The 18865-nt window shown below is 44.4% G+C and overlaps 1 protein-coding gene across 2 annotated transcripts in view; it reads right to left on the minus strand.

The window, feature by feature from the left end:
* hspg2 (heparan sulfate proteoglycan 2) overlaps nucleotides 1–18865 on the minus strand; it is a 94944-nt gene that overhangs the window by 30288 nt on the left and 45791 nt on the right. For both annotated transcript variants that reach the window (XM_030117941.1, XM_030117942.1), the window contains exons 9-33: nucleotides 18180–18299; nucleotides 17066–17197; nucleotides 16586–16730; nucleotides 16183–16340; nucleotides 15944–16084; nucleotides 15285–15448; nucleotides 15013–15192; nucleotides 14615–14811; nucleotides 13990–14137; nucleotides 12980–13107; nucleotides 12678–12764; nucleotides 12465–12523; nucleotides 12159–12220; nucleotides 11424–11564; nucleotides 11043–11216; nucleotides 10568–10747; nucleotides 10377–10495; nucleotides 10160–10271; nucleotides 7890–8003; nucleotides 7562–7689; nucleotides 7371–7457; nucleotides 2430–2497; nucleotides 2187–2251; nucleotides 1943–2083; nucleotides 1189–1380 (exon numbers count right to left, since the gene is read on the minus strand). In XM_030117941.1, coding sequence (XP_029973801.1) covers nucleotides 1189–1380; nucleotides 1943–2083; nucleotides 2187–2251; nucleotides 2430–2497; nucleotides 7371–7457; nucleotides 7562–7689; nucleotides 7890–8003; nucleotides 10160–10271; nucleotides 10377–10495; nucleotides 10568–10747; nucleotides 11043–11216; nucleotides 11424–11564; nucleotides 12159–12220; nucleotides 12465–12523; nucleotides 12678–12764; nucleotides 12980–13107; nucleotides 13990–14137; nucleotides 14615–14811; nucleotides 15013–15192; nucleotides 15285–15448; nucleotides 15944–16084; nucleotides 16183–16340; nucleotides 16586–16730; nucleotides 17066–17197; nucleotides 18180–18299 — 3242 coding nt within the window. The remainder of the gene's footprint in view (nucleotides 1–1188; nucleotides 1381–1942; nucleotides 2084–2186; nucleotides 2252–2429; nucleotides 2498–7370; nucleotides 7458–7561; nucleotides 7690–7889; nucleotides 8004–10159; nucleotides 10272–10376; nucleotides 10496–10567; nucleotides 10748–11042; nucleotides 11217–11423; nucleotides 11565–12158; nucleotides 12221–12464; nucleotides 12524–12677; nucleotides 12765–12979; nucleotides 13108–13989; nucleotides 14138–14614; nucleotides 14812–15012; nucleotides 15193–15284; nucleotides 15449–15943; nucleotides 16085–16182; nucleotides 16341–16585; nucleotides 16731–17065; nucleotides 17198–18179; nucleotides 18300–18865) is intronic.

Genomic DNA, 18865 nt, shown 5'->3' on the forward strand with positions numbered 1-18865 from the left:
ATTGTTCCATTGGCAAACCAACAAAACACTTAAACTATTCACACTCCGAGTAATTCACATGCAAATGCACACACAGATCCATCTAACATTCCAGTCAAAGGCGACTCATTCTGCTACTTCCACACATGTGCACAAACCTGTGTCCTTTTCTCTTGTGATCACAGAAGTATTGTGGACTCTACACTGATCTTTCAGAGATTTGAGTATATGTTTTACCAGAACAGTCTAGAGTGCAGGTCAAAGCAAATACCTGACTAGCTCTTTTGGATTTGCGGGAGTCTTTACGTTCAGAGGCCATTTGGTTCCAGATGGAAGCGTCTCTCCTTAGCTGCTCCTCTGGCAAGTGCGAGTCTCTCTATTGATGTGGATAAAACAAGCTCTTTGATCACTTTCCTTGTCACTGAGCTGAGGGTATTTGCCAGTGTTATGGCAGTGTTATTCGAGCAAAGTTAAACTTTATGAAGCTCTTTAATGGACCATTAATGATCAATCCATTTACATGGCTTATGTGATGTGGAGCAGAAAGCAATTTCAGTGCGGAATATGCACAGCGATGTAAATGGTCAGCGGTCAGGAGACATTTAGAGGCACCTTCAGATGCAAACTGCACACCCTGCAGTAAAAAAAAGCGCCCTTCCAATGCATGAATCAGTCAATGGGTCAATAACAAAACGTGTTATCCATATTATATTGGCATGCACTGCACAACGATTAGAACATATGCAATCAGTGTGTTATGAATATTAAGTTATGGTGGCTTCAAACACGTATTATAATGCCTAAAAAATTAAAGTCATTTTGTCACAACGCAACAGCTAGCTGACATTACTATACCTGCTCTGCCCGTTTCATACGAGACAAAGAAGAGCCTTTCTATAGAGAATGAAGGGAGAGGAAAACATAAAATAGAGCAGCGTGATGTAAGTGAACCTCGGGGCCACGCGATCTATGCAAATTTCATTTTCACCCTATAAATGACACACAGCTTTACAAGATGAAACCAGTGGAGCAATGAAGGCAAATAAATTGCACAGGGATTTGGAAAATAGAGCGAAAGTAAGAAAAAGCAGCAGAATGAAAGTGGTCTACAAGTTTTCTTTAAGTGCCGTCCCACAGATATAGCTACAGTAGAGAGGCGGACTTTCACGAATTTGGATGTTTTTGTTCTTTTCTTGATAAATATTTCACCTTGTCATCTTGGTAAACCGCCGGAAGCTGCCAGTAGTGTGGCTCCTGCCCCAGGTAGTCAAAGTTGCTGTAGGACAGTTGCGTGCCTTCGGTGGAAACCTCCACCGTGAAACCGGTGGAGATGCGGTTGGTGCGCTGCCGGTTCACCAAAGCAAATCCCTGGAAGTTCCCTGGAGAAAACACCGACGACACCTGCAGGACAGGAGAACATCTCCATTCATGAAATTATGAACTCAAATGATAATAACATAAATTACTTAAAGATAGCACCACGCATCCCATTGCTGTTAAATCATTATATTGATACAACGCTGTTTACTTTGTGAAGTTCACTCTGTACATTATTGATTTTTAGTTACTCTAGAAAACAAAATGTGCTTTTTGGGTGGGAATCAGTATTACATGAGCAGATACATTAAATAATTCAACATCAAAGTATATATATCTCCACTCAGAGGTGGCTGTACAAGTCAAACGGCTCCTGAATCCAAACAGCATAACTAAACAGACAGCTCTGTGAACAGGATGCATAGAGACTCCTCAACAGTTACCCAAGTGTTAAGCGCAGCAAACACAACAGCAATCTTTTACTGCTGGACACAATCAAAGCAGCGGCCTTGCCGTTGCACGGTACCTTATGAAAGTGTTATTCTCAACACTGCTTGTTAGTGCCAGCACAGTGATTACACTGACGCTGCAAAAGAAAGACTTGAATGAGAATATCCTTGAGCTGTGAATTCTTCAGTGTATTTACCAGGTCTCTGTAGTGAGTAGAGCTGGAGCACTGCTGAGTGACGCCCATGCAAAAACAGGACAGGCAGCCATCTTTGTTTTCCTGGTCAAGGTGGAAGGTTCCAGGTTTGCAGCTGGAGCAAGACGGACCTTCGACATTCATCTGGAACAAAATGGGGAAAAAAATAAACCAAGCACTAAGGCCATGAAAAACCTAGAAGGTGAAAATTAGCATGAGTAAACATAAGCTTCTTTGTTGAAATCACCTTGCAGTGGCACACACCACTGTTGCAACCGTCGCTTCCTCTTTGGTTACAATTATAGCAATTACCTGCAACAAAACAGCAGAAACCAGGGTTATTTTATCTGCCACATCTCTACCGAGAGACACATTGTGAAATCCAGATCAAGCAAATAATGAAAATCTTTCGACCTTGTCTTGGGAAGAAGAAAAGGACGGAAGATGGAACAGTATTGTTCATTTTCCCGGATTAGAGGGCAGAACGTACCGTTAAGTTCATTGCCAACGGAGCATGCTTGTCCAAGTAAAGGATTGCCAGTGTATCCCGGGGCACATCTAAAAAAGAAGACGAAAACAGTTGCGTTAAACTAAATATTTCCAGTCATGCAGGATACAAAAAGAACAATGAAACAGGAAGCCGGGGGAATCTGTAAGAAATGATAAATTTGATGAATCGTGTCCTTCGGGGAGTCTTCTTAACCTGAACTACAAAGAACTGAATGATTCAACAACCCAGTAAAAGTTTACATTTCTGCAACAAGCACTTGACTTTAATCCACATGACCGAAGATCACAGACACCCAGCTTTTGAATTTTACACTAACAGGTTTTCCAGTGAACAAAGAGAGTAATGCAACGCTGCTAGCGCAGGAGACGGATGAAGCACAGCCCCTGCTAAAACATTCAACATGTCTCAGATGTTGACTCCACCAAACTGAGAAAACACATTATCGCAGAAACAGAACCGTCAGACGACACAAGAAAAACACATCACCAGAATTAAGACAGTTCAACTAGAAAGCCTTTTGATGACAGAGCACAACAAGCCTGAAATAGGAAGAAAACACTTTTTGAGAGGAAAAAAAAATGCTTAAAAGGGAGAAACAATATTTTGGAGCAAAGCAAAGCAGTGCACCATTAACCCAAGCGTAAAAGCCACTGCCACCAAAAAGAGAAAGCTCATCCAACCATAAATATGTGCAGGTTTCCCATGATAACAGCTGCAGTCAGTCTTACCTCACCTGTCCTCTGGCAGGTCCGCAGGTCAACGGCAACACAGAGCACTCCCATGCTATGACAAACTCTTTTTCAAACTATCTCCTCTGCGGTACAGAAGCTCGTAAGGGGAATTTAACTCAGTCCTTGCAGTCCGTGTTGTCTTTAAAGATTTTACACATTTGGATAATTCATGGGTTATCTACAAAATACATCAAAAAGTTTGCTGTCATAGTACTTCACAATATTTTTTCTAATATCACTGAAAGATCAAAAACACAGTTAAGGAGCTTCATAAATGAGAATTTCCGTGTACTAAAGGGGACTTAATGCCACTGTGGCCACATCATAAGCCTTCTGGTGGCATAACATCATGATGTTCTGTGAAAAATTTATTTTTTTAACTCTACTGTGGACATTCTTGCCCAACATTCAACAATCTACACACTTTTATCTTTGCAAAGCGCCCATGACTGACCTATTTGAGTTTAAAAAACATGTTCCCAAGAAATGTATTACATAAAAAAAAAGGAATCAATTTAATCGCAGTCTCGTGGGTTGGTAAATACTTTAAAGTAATCACTGCTTTGAGCTTTTTTTGCAGCCCAATGATATTTCTCAAAATTTTACCATGGCGCACCTTAATCATAGTCCTGGTTTTCTGTTAATGAGCCTTCAAGTTCTGCTAGTAAGTAAGTCAAACTAAGAAAATTCAGGAGATCACCAATGCCAGTCAGCGGTATCCTTCGCGATTTAAATATGACCAACATGTCATAACAGTAATCAGAAAGATATTTCAATCTGGACCAAAGCAGTGAATCAACACGGTCACTCATCAAGTCAAGACATTGGTTAATAATAATGATGAGTTAAAGCTCCATGTGCACCAAAAATAAGTAGTATTACTGACGAATGAAGGACGAGAACAGGCTGTTCCACTGCTGGGTTTGTCTGCATTACATTGGTTAGTTATCCTCGAAACTGAAAATCTTCATAAGAGAAAGACAGAAGGCACTGGTCTGAATGTTAATGCAGGAAAATAATATATTTCCAGTTTGAACCTTTGGCCTGAAACTGAAACCACCGTCAACACCTTGAATATGATGCACCTTATTGTGGCCGGATATTATTCAGCACAAAACACATTACGCATACACAATATTTTTTCAGGATGCCATCCACAAGCTGAAACTATAATGGCGTGAAAGACTCATAAGAGATTTAAAAAAAAGGATCAAACAAAGCATCTGGGGTCAAATCTGAGGTAGTCTGGCCACATTAAAGAAAAACACAACAAAAAACTGACAAAAGTATACATATAACAGGTACTAATGCTAACATATGTCTTCATAACAGGATTATGTGCAATGTTTGTGACAATATTGTGTCGGATAATATACTTTCAAAGCCATCAGCGTCAGAATCAGCATGGCAATGCACATTTGGGAGGTACTGCTGGGAAAAAACACTGTAAAATCAATGCCTTCATTAAATTCCATTAGTGTTATCACTAAAAAAACAACCAAAACAAATATCTAAAATAAAATACAATACAGTTATTCTTAGGTATCAGGGATGATTTTGATAGGAATTGCCAGCTTTCCCAAGACAACATGGAGTGATCCATCAGTACTTTTCTTTTTCTGATTTGAAGACTGATAATCTCCATTTAGAAGCTTCAGCAAGTCCAAAACCGTAGACTGTGAGTTTGTTTTCTTTCTACGTTGTATTTTTTTATTTCTTTTCTTCACAGTAGTGGTCTTGGTTGGAGCAGGAGTTGATTTCCTTTTCACTGTTGTGCCAGGCTTCTTATTTGGAGTCGCTGCCTTGATTTTAGCCGGCGTTATCCTTTTGACCTTCTTGGCCAAAGTGGTAACCTTCGTCGGCTTCGTGGTTGTGACTACTTTTCTTGTTTTGTGAGAGATCGACTTATGTGAGTTCCGCTCAGGTTTTTTCTCAACATGGTCCCTTGATGAACCCTTTGGATGACTCGACGACCTCTTGGAGTTACTTTCTGGAGAAGTGACACCGCCTTCTTTCTTCTTTGGCACAGGTGCTCCTGAAACGTTGCGTCCATTGTTTTTGGTGGGGGTGGCGGAGTCTTTCTTACGGGCTTGGTCTGCTTGTTTTTGCAGCTGGGGGGTGCGTGCAGGCTTGGGTTTGTGTGATGGTGGCTCCAGTTGAAACTTAGTGATGGCCGCCTCGTCTTTAACCTCCTTCGCTTTTGTTTGCCTTGGCTGCGGAGTGTGTTTAGCTGTCGCAGCAGACCTCCGACCCGCTGAACTTGGCGTTTGAGGCTTCGCTGCGGGTTGAGACGAGGACTTTGAAGTCACCCTGGGTTTACTCGGGGTGGTCTTCAGTTTTGTTGTTGATCTTGTTTGAACCTGAGTTCTGGACGGCCTGGTGACCGGTTGAAGCTTTGTGGTGTTTTTCACTGCTTTAGATGTCACAGCTGCCTGGGGTTTTCTCTGAGGATGAGCGGTAGGTTTGTTTACAGGGTGACTTGGGGTCGGTATGCTTTTGGGCACAGTGGCTCTACTGACAAACGGTGCTTGAGTGGTTGTAAGCCTGACCGGAGGTCGCGGTGTTGAGTACGATGGGATTTCAAGAACCGTGCTGAGAGAAGGCAGAACCCTCCCTTCATGGGTCGAGCGCGAGATGTGCCTGGCCCGTTTCATCTTGTTCATTTCCTGAGCCAGAGCCGTAAAGCCGTCGATTAGAATCTCCAGCCGTCCCTCCAGTCTGCTCAGGCGGGCCTCCATGTCGGTGTAGCTTTTCTCCAGCTCACCCACCTTCTTGCTCTTCTCTCCGGCCGACTGCAGAGCGATGAGCTCCTTCAGCTGAGCGCTGAGGACCGTCTGCTGGTCCTCCATACTGCGCAGGCTCTCTTTCATGTCGAGCGTGTTGCTTTCCAGCATGCTCAGGCGTTGGTTGAAGGTGTTCAGATGCATCCGGAGCAGCTGCTGGAAGCTGGAGTGCCTGCTCTCTGGGCTGGGCGTGTAGCGCGGGGGGAGTCTGGACACCGATCTGTTGGGGGCGACTGAAACCATGTCCGTCCTGCGGGTCGTTTGGTGGCGAGAAGCCGTCGACAACAAGCCCCTGGTCGGTATGATGGTCGTCGCAAACGGAGTGAGAGGGTATTCAATGCCGCTGCTTTCCCCGTCATCGTCACCGTCGTCGTCTCCACTGCCATCGGGAGACACTTCCTTCTCCCAGCTGAAGTTGAACACTGCTTCAGCGCCACATCCAACGGGTAGGAAGCCGTCATTGTGCTTGTCCAGGAAGGGGTCCCCACAACTGTCTGCAGATGGCATCTCTTCTCTTAACATCAAAACAGCAAGAATCAGGACACAGGCAGAGATTTCACACCATGGTAAATGACTTTGAAATGTTGTCCTTTTAATCCCCAAGTCACCTCCAACATCTTTGCCATCGGAGTGGCAAAGATTCATTAGCCAGACAGGAGTCTTCATAAATGCCAGATCTACATTTATGACCCGGAAAATGGATATTGTTCTGTGCAAAAAAAAAAAACAAAACAGAAAACAGGTGAACCCGCACCAGTAATGTTGTCTAGCAGCAAAGCGCAAAGCTGAAGCAGGAAACTACCTTTTGAAAAGAGCTGTGTGGAGATGAAGCGAAGAACAGAGGAAGGCAAAAGTCAGGTCTAAAGCTAAAAGTACGAGGTTTTCTCGGGACACATTGTTATTTCTTTTTCCTTCTTTCTCCACAAACAATAAAACCTGAGTGATGACATTCTCAATACCACCAAAGGCCCCTAATCCAACAACAAGAACACATAATTCTGCCACGGCAGAAGTAACCTTACTTTTTTTTCGCAAATCAGCACAACCACAACAACAATTTGATCCATCAGCATATCTATAAAAGTCATGGTACAAAACTTCACCGGTGCATTAGAGATTAGGTGGCACTGAGTTGCATCTCCCGTCCCTCCTCTGCCACCACTCAGCCACGACTGCCACGGGAAAAAAACACACACACACACACAAGAGGGATGCAAATCACACACATGCTTATATTCCTGTGTCGGGAATGAAACCAGTGGGTGCCGCAGCCAGCCCCTCCCAACCTCGCTGCCGGCCAGCCAGGTGACCCCAAACACTGAGCAGCGTCCAGACGACTCTGAGAGGAAGACAGAGAGGAAGAGGAAAGGCACGAGGAAGGGAGGAGGAGGAGGAGGGCGACCTACCTCTCACAGCGTCGGCCCGTGAATCCGGGGGGGCAGCTGTCGCAGGTTGGCTGACCGTCGGACTCCAGACGACAGGTTGCAGAGAATCTTTTGCAAAAAAAAAAACATAAAAAAGACATGACACTCACTTTAACTGATATAAACAAGATTAAAAAAAATCAGGTTTTAAATGATTTGAAACATAAACGTACTGATGACTGGAGCTGGTTCCAGGACAAGGGCAGGGCCGACAGGCCTGAGCGCCACCACTCAATGGGTTTCCATAGTAACCAGCCTGACAGCGATCACATCTTGGCCCAGCAGTGTTATGGAGGCATTGCTTTAGGTCAGAAAACACACAGACACACACACACACATATCAAGAGGCAGCGAGGGCCCCGGAACAGTTGGATATCCACTTCTCATGTTTCCACATGTTCGGATTTGCCAAGAAATCATCAAGCACATTCCTCTATTACATTAAAAGAGTTTCGACGCCGTCCAAGGATTGAGAAATGAGCGTGGCGCCACTGAACCTACCAAACATCTGCCGGTCTCGGGGTCGCAGCTGCTGGCGTGACCATTGCAGTCACACTTCTCGCACGTGCCCAGGTAGAGGCCGGAGCTGGTGCGCGTGTAGCCCTCGTCACATTCCTGTAGCGGCGGGGAAAAACACCTCAGGTGAGAGGCAAGTGATGACAAAGAGGAAGACGTCTTTGTTCCACTGCAGTAGCGAGAAAGACTGCAATTATCATCAAAGACTGTAATGGAAAGACTTCATTTTTAACAAGCTTAGGCAGATCTGCGAGGGCCTCACTTTCTGCTGTATTTTCATTTTATTTTTTTTCTAACCAAAGTAGAAAGTTCAGTGAATTTAATGGGAATAGCAGCTTAAACTTTTCAATCAGATTTGATTCTCTCAGTTTGCTTACTATTCATAGTAAAGAAGCAACAGAAAACTAAAAACACTGAGGCCAAATTCTGAAACACTTTCATTTCTTCAGTTAGGGCAAAAAAAAAAAAAAAAAAAAAAAAAAACTTAAACATGTTCTAGTTTTCTCTCTACAGCAGAACTATGAGGTTCAGTATTCAACATACTTGAGAAAACCCCTTTCTGATAGCAGACTCTTTCTGGTGGAGTTCACATGCTGCTGCTGCCGCTGTGCACGAGTTTTCTTATCTTGGTTTCCGTCCAAGATCCAAAGATGTGTGAGGTTAACTGAAGAGTCTAAACTGCCCGGAGGTGCGACAGACTGGCAACGGGTCCACAGAGTATTCTGCCGTTCTCTGGTTAGGAATGGCTCAACTCCGTGTAACACATGCCGCCAAAGTGGATGAGGCAGGTGTCAAAGATGAATGGATGGCTACAGTCTTTGTTCAGGGTCTGGTTTAAGTTGAAGTCAAAAGTACTTTACGAACCCCCAGAGGGGAAATTCAGGTGTTCGGCAGCACACAGCAGATTAATAATCATTTCCGGTTTAATAAGAGCCATAAAAAAAAGAGAGCAATCATGAACTGAAACATCTGTAAAGTTACAGCAAAAACACAAGCAAAATGCAAATTTGCCTTAAAAAACAGGATCAGCGAGATGATTTGTAAAAAAAAAAAAAAAACAACAGATAAGCAAGAACAACAGATACGTTTTTTTTTTGATGAGATGTTTGTTTGTTTCTTGCTCTCTGTCTCTGTCCTCTCTTTCTATCCCCCATCGGATCACTGGTGCAAGCGTAAAGCCTTCATCTCCGACTCGAGGAGCCCCGGATTTTTCCTTTCTTTCCGCTATCGCCAGTGCTTTCTTTAGTGGAACTTTTGGGTTTTTGTCTGTATTTTGTGCCACATGACGGCTATGTTGTAATTGGTGCTAAAAAAGTAGATCAAAGGAGAGAAAAGGCCTCAGCAAATAAAACTGGTGGGAGACAAGCTCACAGGAACTATGAAAACAGCAGCCATCCCTGCTAAAGGCTGTAACCTTCCATTCAACGTGTTAAATGAAGACACGATCTTTAATCCTGGATGGATGGATGGATTCTCCTGATTAATTTAAAGGGTCTTGAGGGAATTTGCACATATTACAGTGAGTGTCTGAGGAACAGTCAGTACGTTTACATGTAGCCAATAACCCTTTTCAAACCCTTTCTGAAAACTCACCACACTTTTGTCCGTGTGAGGTTTCTGTAACGCACGATACGAACTGTTATTCTGAGCGTGCGCCTCACACATGCTTCCTTCTGAAAGTCGGCGATTTGTACGGCCTGCAGAAAAATCATGTACAACAGAACAACTGTTCTGTCTGCGTCTCGTCTACAGAACGGAATTCACCGCAGCACTGTCTGCCTCTGCAGTCCAGTGGAGGAGGTTGCCAGATCTGTCGATCTAGCCCGTAAAAAAATCTGAAACTCGTAAAAAGCAGCCCAAACCTCCATCTCGGTTGTAAATGCACGTTAAAACCGTATTTGTAAGATAATAAAAAAAACACGTCATAAACACATAATCATTTAATCAACCCATCCAACGTGTTCAAAAAAGAAGCTTGCTTTGGCTGAAACCCCACCCAATCTGGCAACACAAAGCCGCTCTGGTCAGAGCTGTTTTGTTTTTAGAACACGATGACGTGCGCCGTGGTTTGGAAAGGGATATCCCGATTGAATGCTCTGACTTGTAAACGGGGTAACTCTCTGTCTGTTACAGCATGTAAACGGGGTGTTCCTAATGTTTCAGAAACCCAGACATTGACCTGAACCCAGATATCAGCTGCATGTAAACGTGAAGTGAAGGAATCCAAACTAATTTCTTTAAATGAGCATGTGTACCTGGCAAGATGACCCTCTGTATCCTTGAGGGCAGGCACACACTTCCATCTCCAGCGCGCGCTCATTTCCAGTTGAGTAAAAAACTGCGATGTCCATCTTGATGTCTGAGATACTGTTTAACACACACGAGAAACAATAAATACACCTCCATCATTTGAGTAATTTGCAGCTGTCTTGAATGTTTCTGCGATGTAAATGAGGAATGTGCCCATCATGCCTGCTCTCAGCGATGCTGTCTGCGTATGTGGCCCTGATCATGAAGACGGTGACGTCGGCCAGGGCCATCAGCAGGTGTTCACGGGTGCACGGCTGCCCGTCGGCACGGCGCCAGGCGGACTGACGGGACAGAGAAGCAGAGAATCAGCCGTCGGAGGGTTTGTGGTTTAGCTAAAGGACTGGAACACACACCTCTCTGAAGGTCACGGTGACGGTCTGCGGGACGCGTGGGAGGGGCTTGGTCTGGGAGTAGTGCTCCAGGAAGATGCCGTTTCCTTGGAGAACCACATCCGGCTGACCGTCGATCACCCGCGAGCGCTGGTACGGTTCAAAGCGCACGGTGTAGCGCAGCTCCCCGCCGTAGGCCGTCACCTGGTAGCAACACGGCGAGAGGAGAAGCTCATCTCAAGGAAGGAGAGTAGTGGAAAGGTATTTCCCCCCGATGATACTGCGCGGAGAGTCACAAGACATCCACGCTGGGCCTCTCTGGTAATTCAAGCCACAGGTTCAAAGGAGGCTCAGTCGGTGGATAAGTACAGCCTTTTCACTTGACAACAAGCTGAGGCATGAGTGAGAGGGGCAGAGAAATCGAGCTCAAGTCACACCTGACAAGTTTCTTTTTTGCCTTCTCTGTGTTGTTTTTTTTTTTTTTTTCTTTTGGTCTCACCTTATCTCCCCTGAAGTTCTCAGGCAGGACCCAGAAGTAGACGTCGTTGGGGACGCTGGAGAAGGAGCGGTAGACGACTTCAGACGAGCCCCGCTGAGAGATGCCTTCAGAGATGGTTCTGGTGTTGGCGCTGTTAGCGAGCGAGAAGAGCTGCCCGTTCGCGCCTCCTCGCACCTGACAGCCACAAACAACGCGTCTGACTGAGACGTGAACTCAGATATACACGTGCTCGCACTTCACACACTGCATCTCTCCAATCTTGCACCTGAATGGATTTGCTGATACAGCAGGACTGAGCAAACACTGAGTCAAGCCTCGATACCAAAAATATTCACTCCTCCCTTCACTGTTGAGAGCTGTGCCCCCCCCCCACACCCCCACCTGGTCTCTGCTCCAGGAGGAGCTGGCGCACTGCTTGGTGACGCCCATGCAGAAGCAGCGCAGGCAGCCTTCAGGGTTGGTCTCCGATAGATGGAAGAATCCAGGCTTACACTCGTCACACAGGGCGCCCGCCACGTTGCTCTGCAATACACACCCCAGAGAGAAACAAACACACGGACACATGTAAGCCATCAGCCTGCGCTGTAGATCATTCCCCTCATAAACTAATCATGGCGGAGAAATACCGAGGGAAAATCCATCACTCATGTCACTTTTACAGTTTTTTTCTATCTATAATGATTCATATTTTTTTAAAATGTGTTTTTGTAATGCATACATTGAGTTAAGTATTTCCTGTTTCAATACACCTTTTGTATATTTTCAATAGATCTTCTTAGATGAACAACAGTTTTGGGGTCTAACCTTCTTTGTAGGGCCCGAAATACAGTCATCTCGAAGCACTATGTCAGTGGAAAGGCCTGACCTGATGTCACGATGAGCCTGTGTGCGTGCGTGCGTGCGTGCGTGCGCGCGCACATAGATACTTTATTTCTACACAAACTTTACGTGCAAGTGTACATATGCACATATTTCCCCATTAAGTACGTCTATAAATCAATAATGGAGCACCTTGGAGGATAATTTACAGGTTTAAACGTGCCAACAGATAAAGGATGACATAACAGTGACCTCCACATTCACAGTAGTCAACAGTTCGCCATTCTGCAGCCGTACCTTGCAGCTGCACGGACTGCTGCTGGAGCTGATACTTCCTCTGTTATCACATTTGGAGCTTTCTGTGGGGAGATAGCAGTGAAAACAAGATGACATGTGGAGAGGAAATCAGTTCCAGCAACTCTGCATACCTGAGGCATGACCACATACTACAAGGCTACTGTAAAAAAAACAAAACAAAAAAAAAAAAAAACGACCTCACGGTAATCATTACACACAGTTCAAGTCCCTGTCATATGGTTGGAGGACTAATGAATGCACCAGGTAAAAGAAACCCTTTGTTTTCATGTCTTGATATACACTCACGGTTAGGAATGCATTTTCCATGAGGGATGAGGGGGTTGCCTTGATAACCAGGAGCACACCTGAAATGAAAAAAAAAAGAAGTATGATTACACACCTGATACCGTTGTTTGCATCCTGTAAAAACTGCTTTACTACAATAATGATGACACAATGTCTAAACTGGGTAAAGTAACAAGGCCATTATGCTAAGAGTGAAAAGATACGCTTCCGCACTTTTCACAGCGTCTTCCTGTGTATCCGGGCTCGCAGGCATCACATGTTGGCTGCTGGTCAATGTTCAAGAAGCAGGTGTCCGAGAACCTACAAAGTCCCAACAACAAAAAAGCAATTTATCAAAATCAAGGAGCAGTGAGTGGATAAGTGGCTCATTGAAAGCTGAGTTCATTCGGGTATTTTAAGACCACTTTGAAAACAAAACACTGAACTGTACAATAGCTGAGTGTATTTACAGTCAGGTCTTATTTTTGTACTTCTGTTTTTTGCTATAGGTGTAATTGGTGGGTGTGTGCGCGTACCGGCGGGAGGTCTCGGTGTACGGGCAGGGGCAAGGCTTGCAGTCGTCAGGACGGCCTCGGCTCGGGTCGCCAAAGTAGCCGGGGCGACACTTGTCACACTGAGGGCCCTCTGTGTTGTGCTGGCAGCTCTGCGGTAACAGAGAACACGCCGGTCATTCTCCTGGAAAAATGACGCCTCTCCAAATTAGCTTGAAATGAATAGTGTGACATTTTGGGGATGTCCTTGTCCTCACGCTCATTCTGAGGATTGAGTCAAAATCCCAGTTACATTTCCGTACTTTAAATGCAAATTTCGATCCTGTTGTTTATTAGCTTTGCTTGGGATGACATGCCAAAATCTAAAAATATTCACCTTCCAGCATATAAGAGAAATAGAACAGAATGAAATAGAATAGAACATCCTGCAACAGGAACATGGGAAATAGCATCAGTAAGGACGTAATAGAAAAGAATGAGAAGGGCATATTACGTTACATGCTGTAAAACAATTACACAAAATAGCATATATAAGCCCAGAATGCAATATAAAAATGTAGAACGGCAGATGATATACCACACTGTCATAGGAGTGGACATAAAAAAAAAATCATTTAAAATCATTCACTATAAGCAAAGACTAAACTACAACAGATACATTTTTAAAAGATTTAGGGTGAACTGTTATATTTTTCACATCTATAGATTTGCTCAGGCTGTTGGGATCAGTAGGAAATAAAAATTACAGCTCTTCTCTGCTGATTTAGAAACATTTAACTTGAAATATCTGGCAAGTCTTTTTATCTAATATACAACTGCTGTAACTGTAAAAGTCGGGTTTGGCTCTAAACCTTATTTAATTATATCAATTCTTCTTCATTCCACTTCAGATTTGAATGTTTTAATAAATCAAATTATGCATTTCCCCTCTGCACTTATTTCACTGCATCTTCTCACTAATTAAAAGAAGTAAATCATGCTGGGAGAAGGCATCCCTCTGACACAGGGAGGGCAAATAAAGAGTGATCTGATACCAGACAGTGTCCGCTGATGGGGTCGCAGGCAGTGGCATGTCCGTTGCAGTTGCATCCAGCGCAGGTGCCGAGATAGGAGCCGCCGGGGACACGCTCGAAACCGGAGGAGCACATCTCACAAGACAGGCCCGTATATCCAGGAGGACATCTGGGAACGATAAACGCAAGACGGCGCTGAGCAGAGATCCAATCCAGCTGTTTCGGTAACGAGTGACGTGAATCAAAGGTCCTTGGTTGCAACGAAATCCAGATCACATTTTGGTAATTATTACCAAGATTTTTGTTGCTCAAACTTCTCCAGTTGAGTTAGATGATGATTTTCACTCTTTTAGATTTTAACAATGTTAATACAGTCTTTACAGCTACAATGAACTATCCTATTTGCTGTAGGTGGGAGTGGTGTATGGAATGTGTAATGCTATCAGAAACACATTGCCGGCCGTCTGTGGTTGTTACTGCAATACACGTATTTTAAGCCCTGATGACAGGTGTTGTCACAATTGCTCATCTACTGTCTGAGACAGGCAAGACCGCGGGGTGTACAGCTGCCATGTTTAATGAACGTCTTCCCATCTTTTTCTCGACCATTTTCCAAGCAAAAAGGGAATTTTGGCTTTTACTTTACCTGCACTCCTCGACATCCTTCGCGTGACCCCGAGTGCTGAACTCCACGGTGGTGGTGTCCATGACGATGTCACTCAGTGCCACGCTGACCATGTGGTTATCGTAGATTGTGCGGATGTTGATGTTGTCCAGGTTGGCCAGAGTCATCATCAAGTCCTCCCGGCTCACGGCACGGCCATTAGAGTGCTGCCAGTTGTCCTAAAAACAACAACAAAACCAGCAGATTTGGGCAAAGTGGAAGTGAAATCGCTTAATCCAAATAAAAAGGTTTGCTGTGTTGAAGTATATTTCAGTATTTTTTAAACAAACTGAACGTCATCGTCACAGAATCGCCACAGGATTGCACAGAATCTGCACTTGTTTTAGCTACGATGATTTCTGCCGTTTCCAGAGCCTTACTTCAGTGAACTTGATCTCTTTCTGGTTGACCACACTGGGAGGGGTGCCGCTGCCTCTGCGGTAAACAAGTCTGCGTCCATTTCCAACCAGGATCACGTCTGGCTTTTCCACGGGCTCAGACAGACCGCGGGCCAGAATGTACCGCACCTTGAACTTCAGCGACCCCCCATAGGAATCAATCTATAAACAGACGGGATGGTTCAGTTTTATTTTTTTTCTAATGCTTATATGGAATCATATTTTGGCTGAAAAGTGAATTATTTTCTCAGTACTTTGTTGCCCAGGAACTGGCGAGGTAAAGTCCAGAAGGAGTCCAGGTTGAGGAAGCGACGCGACAGGTCGACGAGCTGGAACTCCTCCATTTCGGGGTTAACGAGCAGCTGAGTGGAGGAGAGAGGAGGAATGCCCGGTCTGGACGGGTAGGAGACGTTCACTCCTGAAAGAGATAGGGAAACATCCGCACGGCTTCTTTAAGGGCGTGTTCACACATTTCCATCTTGGTACAATTGCGGCATTAGTGCCGTTCATTTGTGGAAGTTTCAACATGGAAGACAGCAAGCAAGTCTGAGTCACTGCTACGACCAATCTTTACTTCTGTAGCTCTTTATACACTAGAACAAAAACCTGATAAATCATTGGACAAAGATCATGACAGGATTTATAAACTTCGAAAAGAATCTTAAGATATAAAAATCCGGGAGTGTGAACACGCCAGCAGACTCCATTGGGTGTAATTTTGGGTTGAGCGGTTTGTCCAAGGTCACATGGTCAGGATGAGACGGGGAATCGAACAACTGACCGTGGGATTGGCAGACAAAATGCTCTACCAACTGTGAGCCGCAGCAATGATCCCATCTTTAAAAAGACTGGAGTTTTGCTCTGTGATGGATTTCTCTGGTATAAAGTGTACGAGCACGAACGGCCTCTTCACCTTTGAAGTCCTCCTCCTCAGTGAAGCGCAGGCTGATCTGGTTGCGGTAGCGTCCGGTGGCCTTGCAGTTCTTTGTGATTCCGGCACAGAAGCAGGAAACGCAGCGACCGTTCATTGTGAAGTGACCATCTGGACAGTTTCCTGAAGAAAAAGCACGAAACACAAGTCAATTCACCTTCTTACATGATCAACTTTGATTGATTTCAAACAGTGGTCGCAGGGGTGGAGGGTGCCGGTACCTGGATTTGGACCTGATATTAGAGTCAAAACCCCGTCGGGGATGCCGAACACCAAGCCCTTGGCGTTGATGGCCTCGCATGTGTACGCCCCCTGATCTGCCTCCTTCACATCACGGATAATCAGAGTGCCTCGGCCATTCTCCGTGCTCATGGAAATCCTGGGAAAACAACAATAACTCTTAAAATATCAACCTGTGGATGTTCGGAACAACATTTATTTTCTTTTGCTTTGACCACTTTCGGACTTGGAACAGTTTTTTGAGTTTTTTAAATCAAACGAACATGTTCAGTGCGATCCAGCTTGGTAATGTTGAATAATGCAAAAGAACGCCGCTCAATAATCTTTAACTGCACCAAAGATGAGTAACAGTCACAGAGCTGGAGATTTCCTGGCGAAGCCCACCTGCTGCTGGCCGGAATGTGTCCCCAGTTGAGTCTCCAGGTGATGATGGGTGTGGGCACTCCGACAGCCTGACAGGTGAACCTCACCGTGGACCCCCGGGCCGCCTGAATGGACTCCTCCGGCGGGCTCGTCACAGAGGGGGGGGCTGTAAAGCGTCGACAGTTTTTTTAAACACATCGTAAATGCAGAAGAAACGCACGAAACGGCCGGCATGTGACTGGAATTTGGTGAGTCAGTGAAGCTCATAAATGCCTGAAAGCCAGGGGAAGGATAATTCTCCGCTATGGACGAACAATTTCCTTTTAGTTCTCCGGAATGGATGGCTGCACAAAAAAAAGCTCTGAGTCTCGGTCAACACGTGTGTGAAAAGAGCCGGGTTCACAGCAAATTAGTCACGGCGTACAAAGGAGGAGAGGCGAAGGAAACCCGAGAAAGAGAGCGACGGATTGTAAAAGAGCAGACCTTCGGTGTGACACTTACTGCAGCCGTACTCATCGGAGCGGTCAGGGCAGTCTGGCTCTTCGTCACACTGGTAACTAGCCGGGATGCAGGAGCGATCGCTCAGGCATTCAAACTGCTCCGGACCGCACCTGTCGCCGGGACGCTTGGTGGCTGCAGTGAGGAAGAAGGCAGAGGTCCAGAACAACATTTCCAAGTAGGATGGAGATACTAAAAACATTGAAGCACCACAATAACTGATGAAAGAAAGTCTGAAAATCTGAGATTTAAGTAAATATACATGTTGGTGAGTCCGTAGTTGCTTGCATATTAAATATTAAAAATGTAAACGATGAATAAGAAAAAGAATGGGGGGAAAAAGGGCAAATTTAGTTATAGAAATTGTTTGATCAGAGCTGCCAGAGCACCTCAGGCTACGACTGGTTTCATATGGAAATGAAGATCCAGTCATATACTCTGCTCCGTCCTTCCCTAAAGGCGATATCTTAAAAGTAAAGCTCCTGTATCCATAACAATAGACTACAAATGAAAATGTTTAACAATCAACACTGCACTGAAGTCGTCCAACATTTTTATCACTACATACATGTAAAGCGGTTAATAATGAAAGATAATATCAGGCCCCTGAAGCTCCAGACCTGTGCTAACACAAATATTCATACCGTACGTCTTGCTCACCTACACCTTGAAATAACTAGCGGGGCAGAGGAGTAATAACAGAGTGATACATCGGTACACCTGAGAGAAAAACTGCACAATTAAAGGCATCGGCAGGATGCTTTAAGGTCCGGAAATAAAGAAGTAATGAAGCAGCTGAGAGATGTAATAGATCTCAAAGACGCAGAGCGATTATTTCATTCAGACGGAGCTTAATATTCAAAAGCTCAAACTCCAACTTCCTTGAGAATTAAGGAAGCCGGGAAAAAAGGAGCATTGTAAATGTCTAAATGAATATATAGCTCTGAAAGTTATTAAGAGATTGCTTTATCAGACAATACATCTTGAGTGTTTTATCTGTGCAATCTGCACAAATAAGGCATAAAAGGAGGTACAGTCAATGTGGCTGTTTGAGCGGAAGCATGCATTTAAATGTTCTCCTGCTCTTCACACACTCCCAGAAGAGAGAGAAACTTACGGCAATCTGTCTCGTCCGAATTGTCCTCACAGTCGTTGTCGCCGTCGCAACGCCAGAGCTTGAGGGCACAGCGGCCATTTTTACACTTGAACTCATTTGGTTCGCAAGGAGATGGAGTACCTGTAAAAAAAAAAGGATCCACAAGGTCCTTACAATCTGATAACTCTGGAATAAAAGAGATAATTTAAGGTACTTTCTGAAAAGTCTGCAAAACAACACAAAGTGCTTCCTGTATGATTACTCATTTTGCCTGAAAACACTCTAGAGGGGATGGATTTCGGGTTTGATTGACAGTTTTGCATCCGACAGAAAGGTAGTGCTGCCGCCGGTGCAGGGGAGACATTTATTAAAAAAAAATTGAATTTCCATTGATGCATTTCTTGGAGGAGGGAGACTCATCCAAAATTTGACACTTTACAAGAAGAAATGAATTGATGTAAACAACATTTGACAGATCAAGGCATGACTGAGCTACAAGCTCATACACACAAGATAAAAACTGCAACTTTTCTTACTATCCTATTAAGAGACAGCTCCACACAATGTTCAAGTCAGCTCTGAAATCTACTTTCTAGAAGATCTTCAAATATCTAGATGGTGTATAATGTCTAAAAAACATGAAAATAATAGAGAATGAGCTAAATATATAATGCAGACACAGTGGTAAACAAAACCTGCTGTATGTG

Source organism: Salarias fasciatus, chromosome 20 (genome assembly GCF_902148845.1).
Source record: "Salarias fasciatus chromosome 20, fSalaFa1.1, whole genome shotgun sequence".
NCBI lineage: Eukaryota > Metazoa > Chordata > Actinopteri > Blenniiformes > Blenniidae > Salarias > Salarias fasciatus.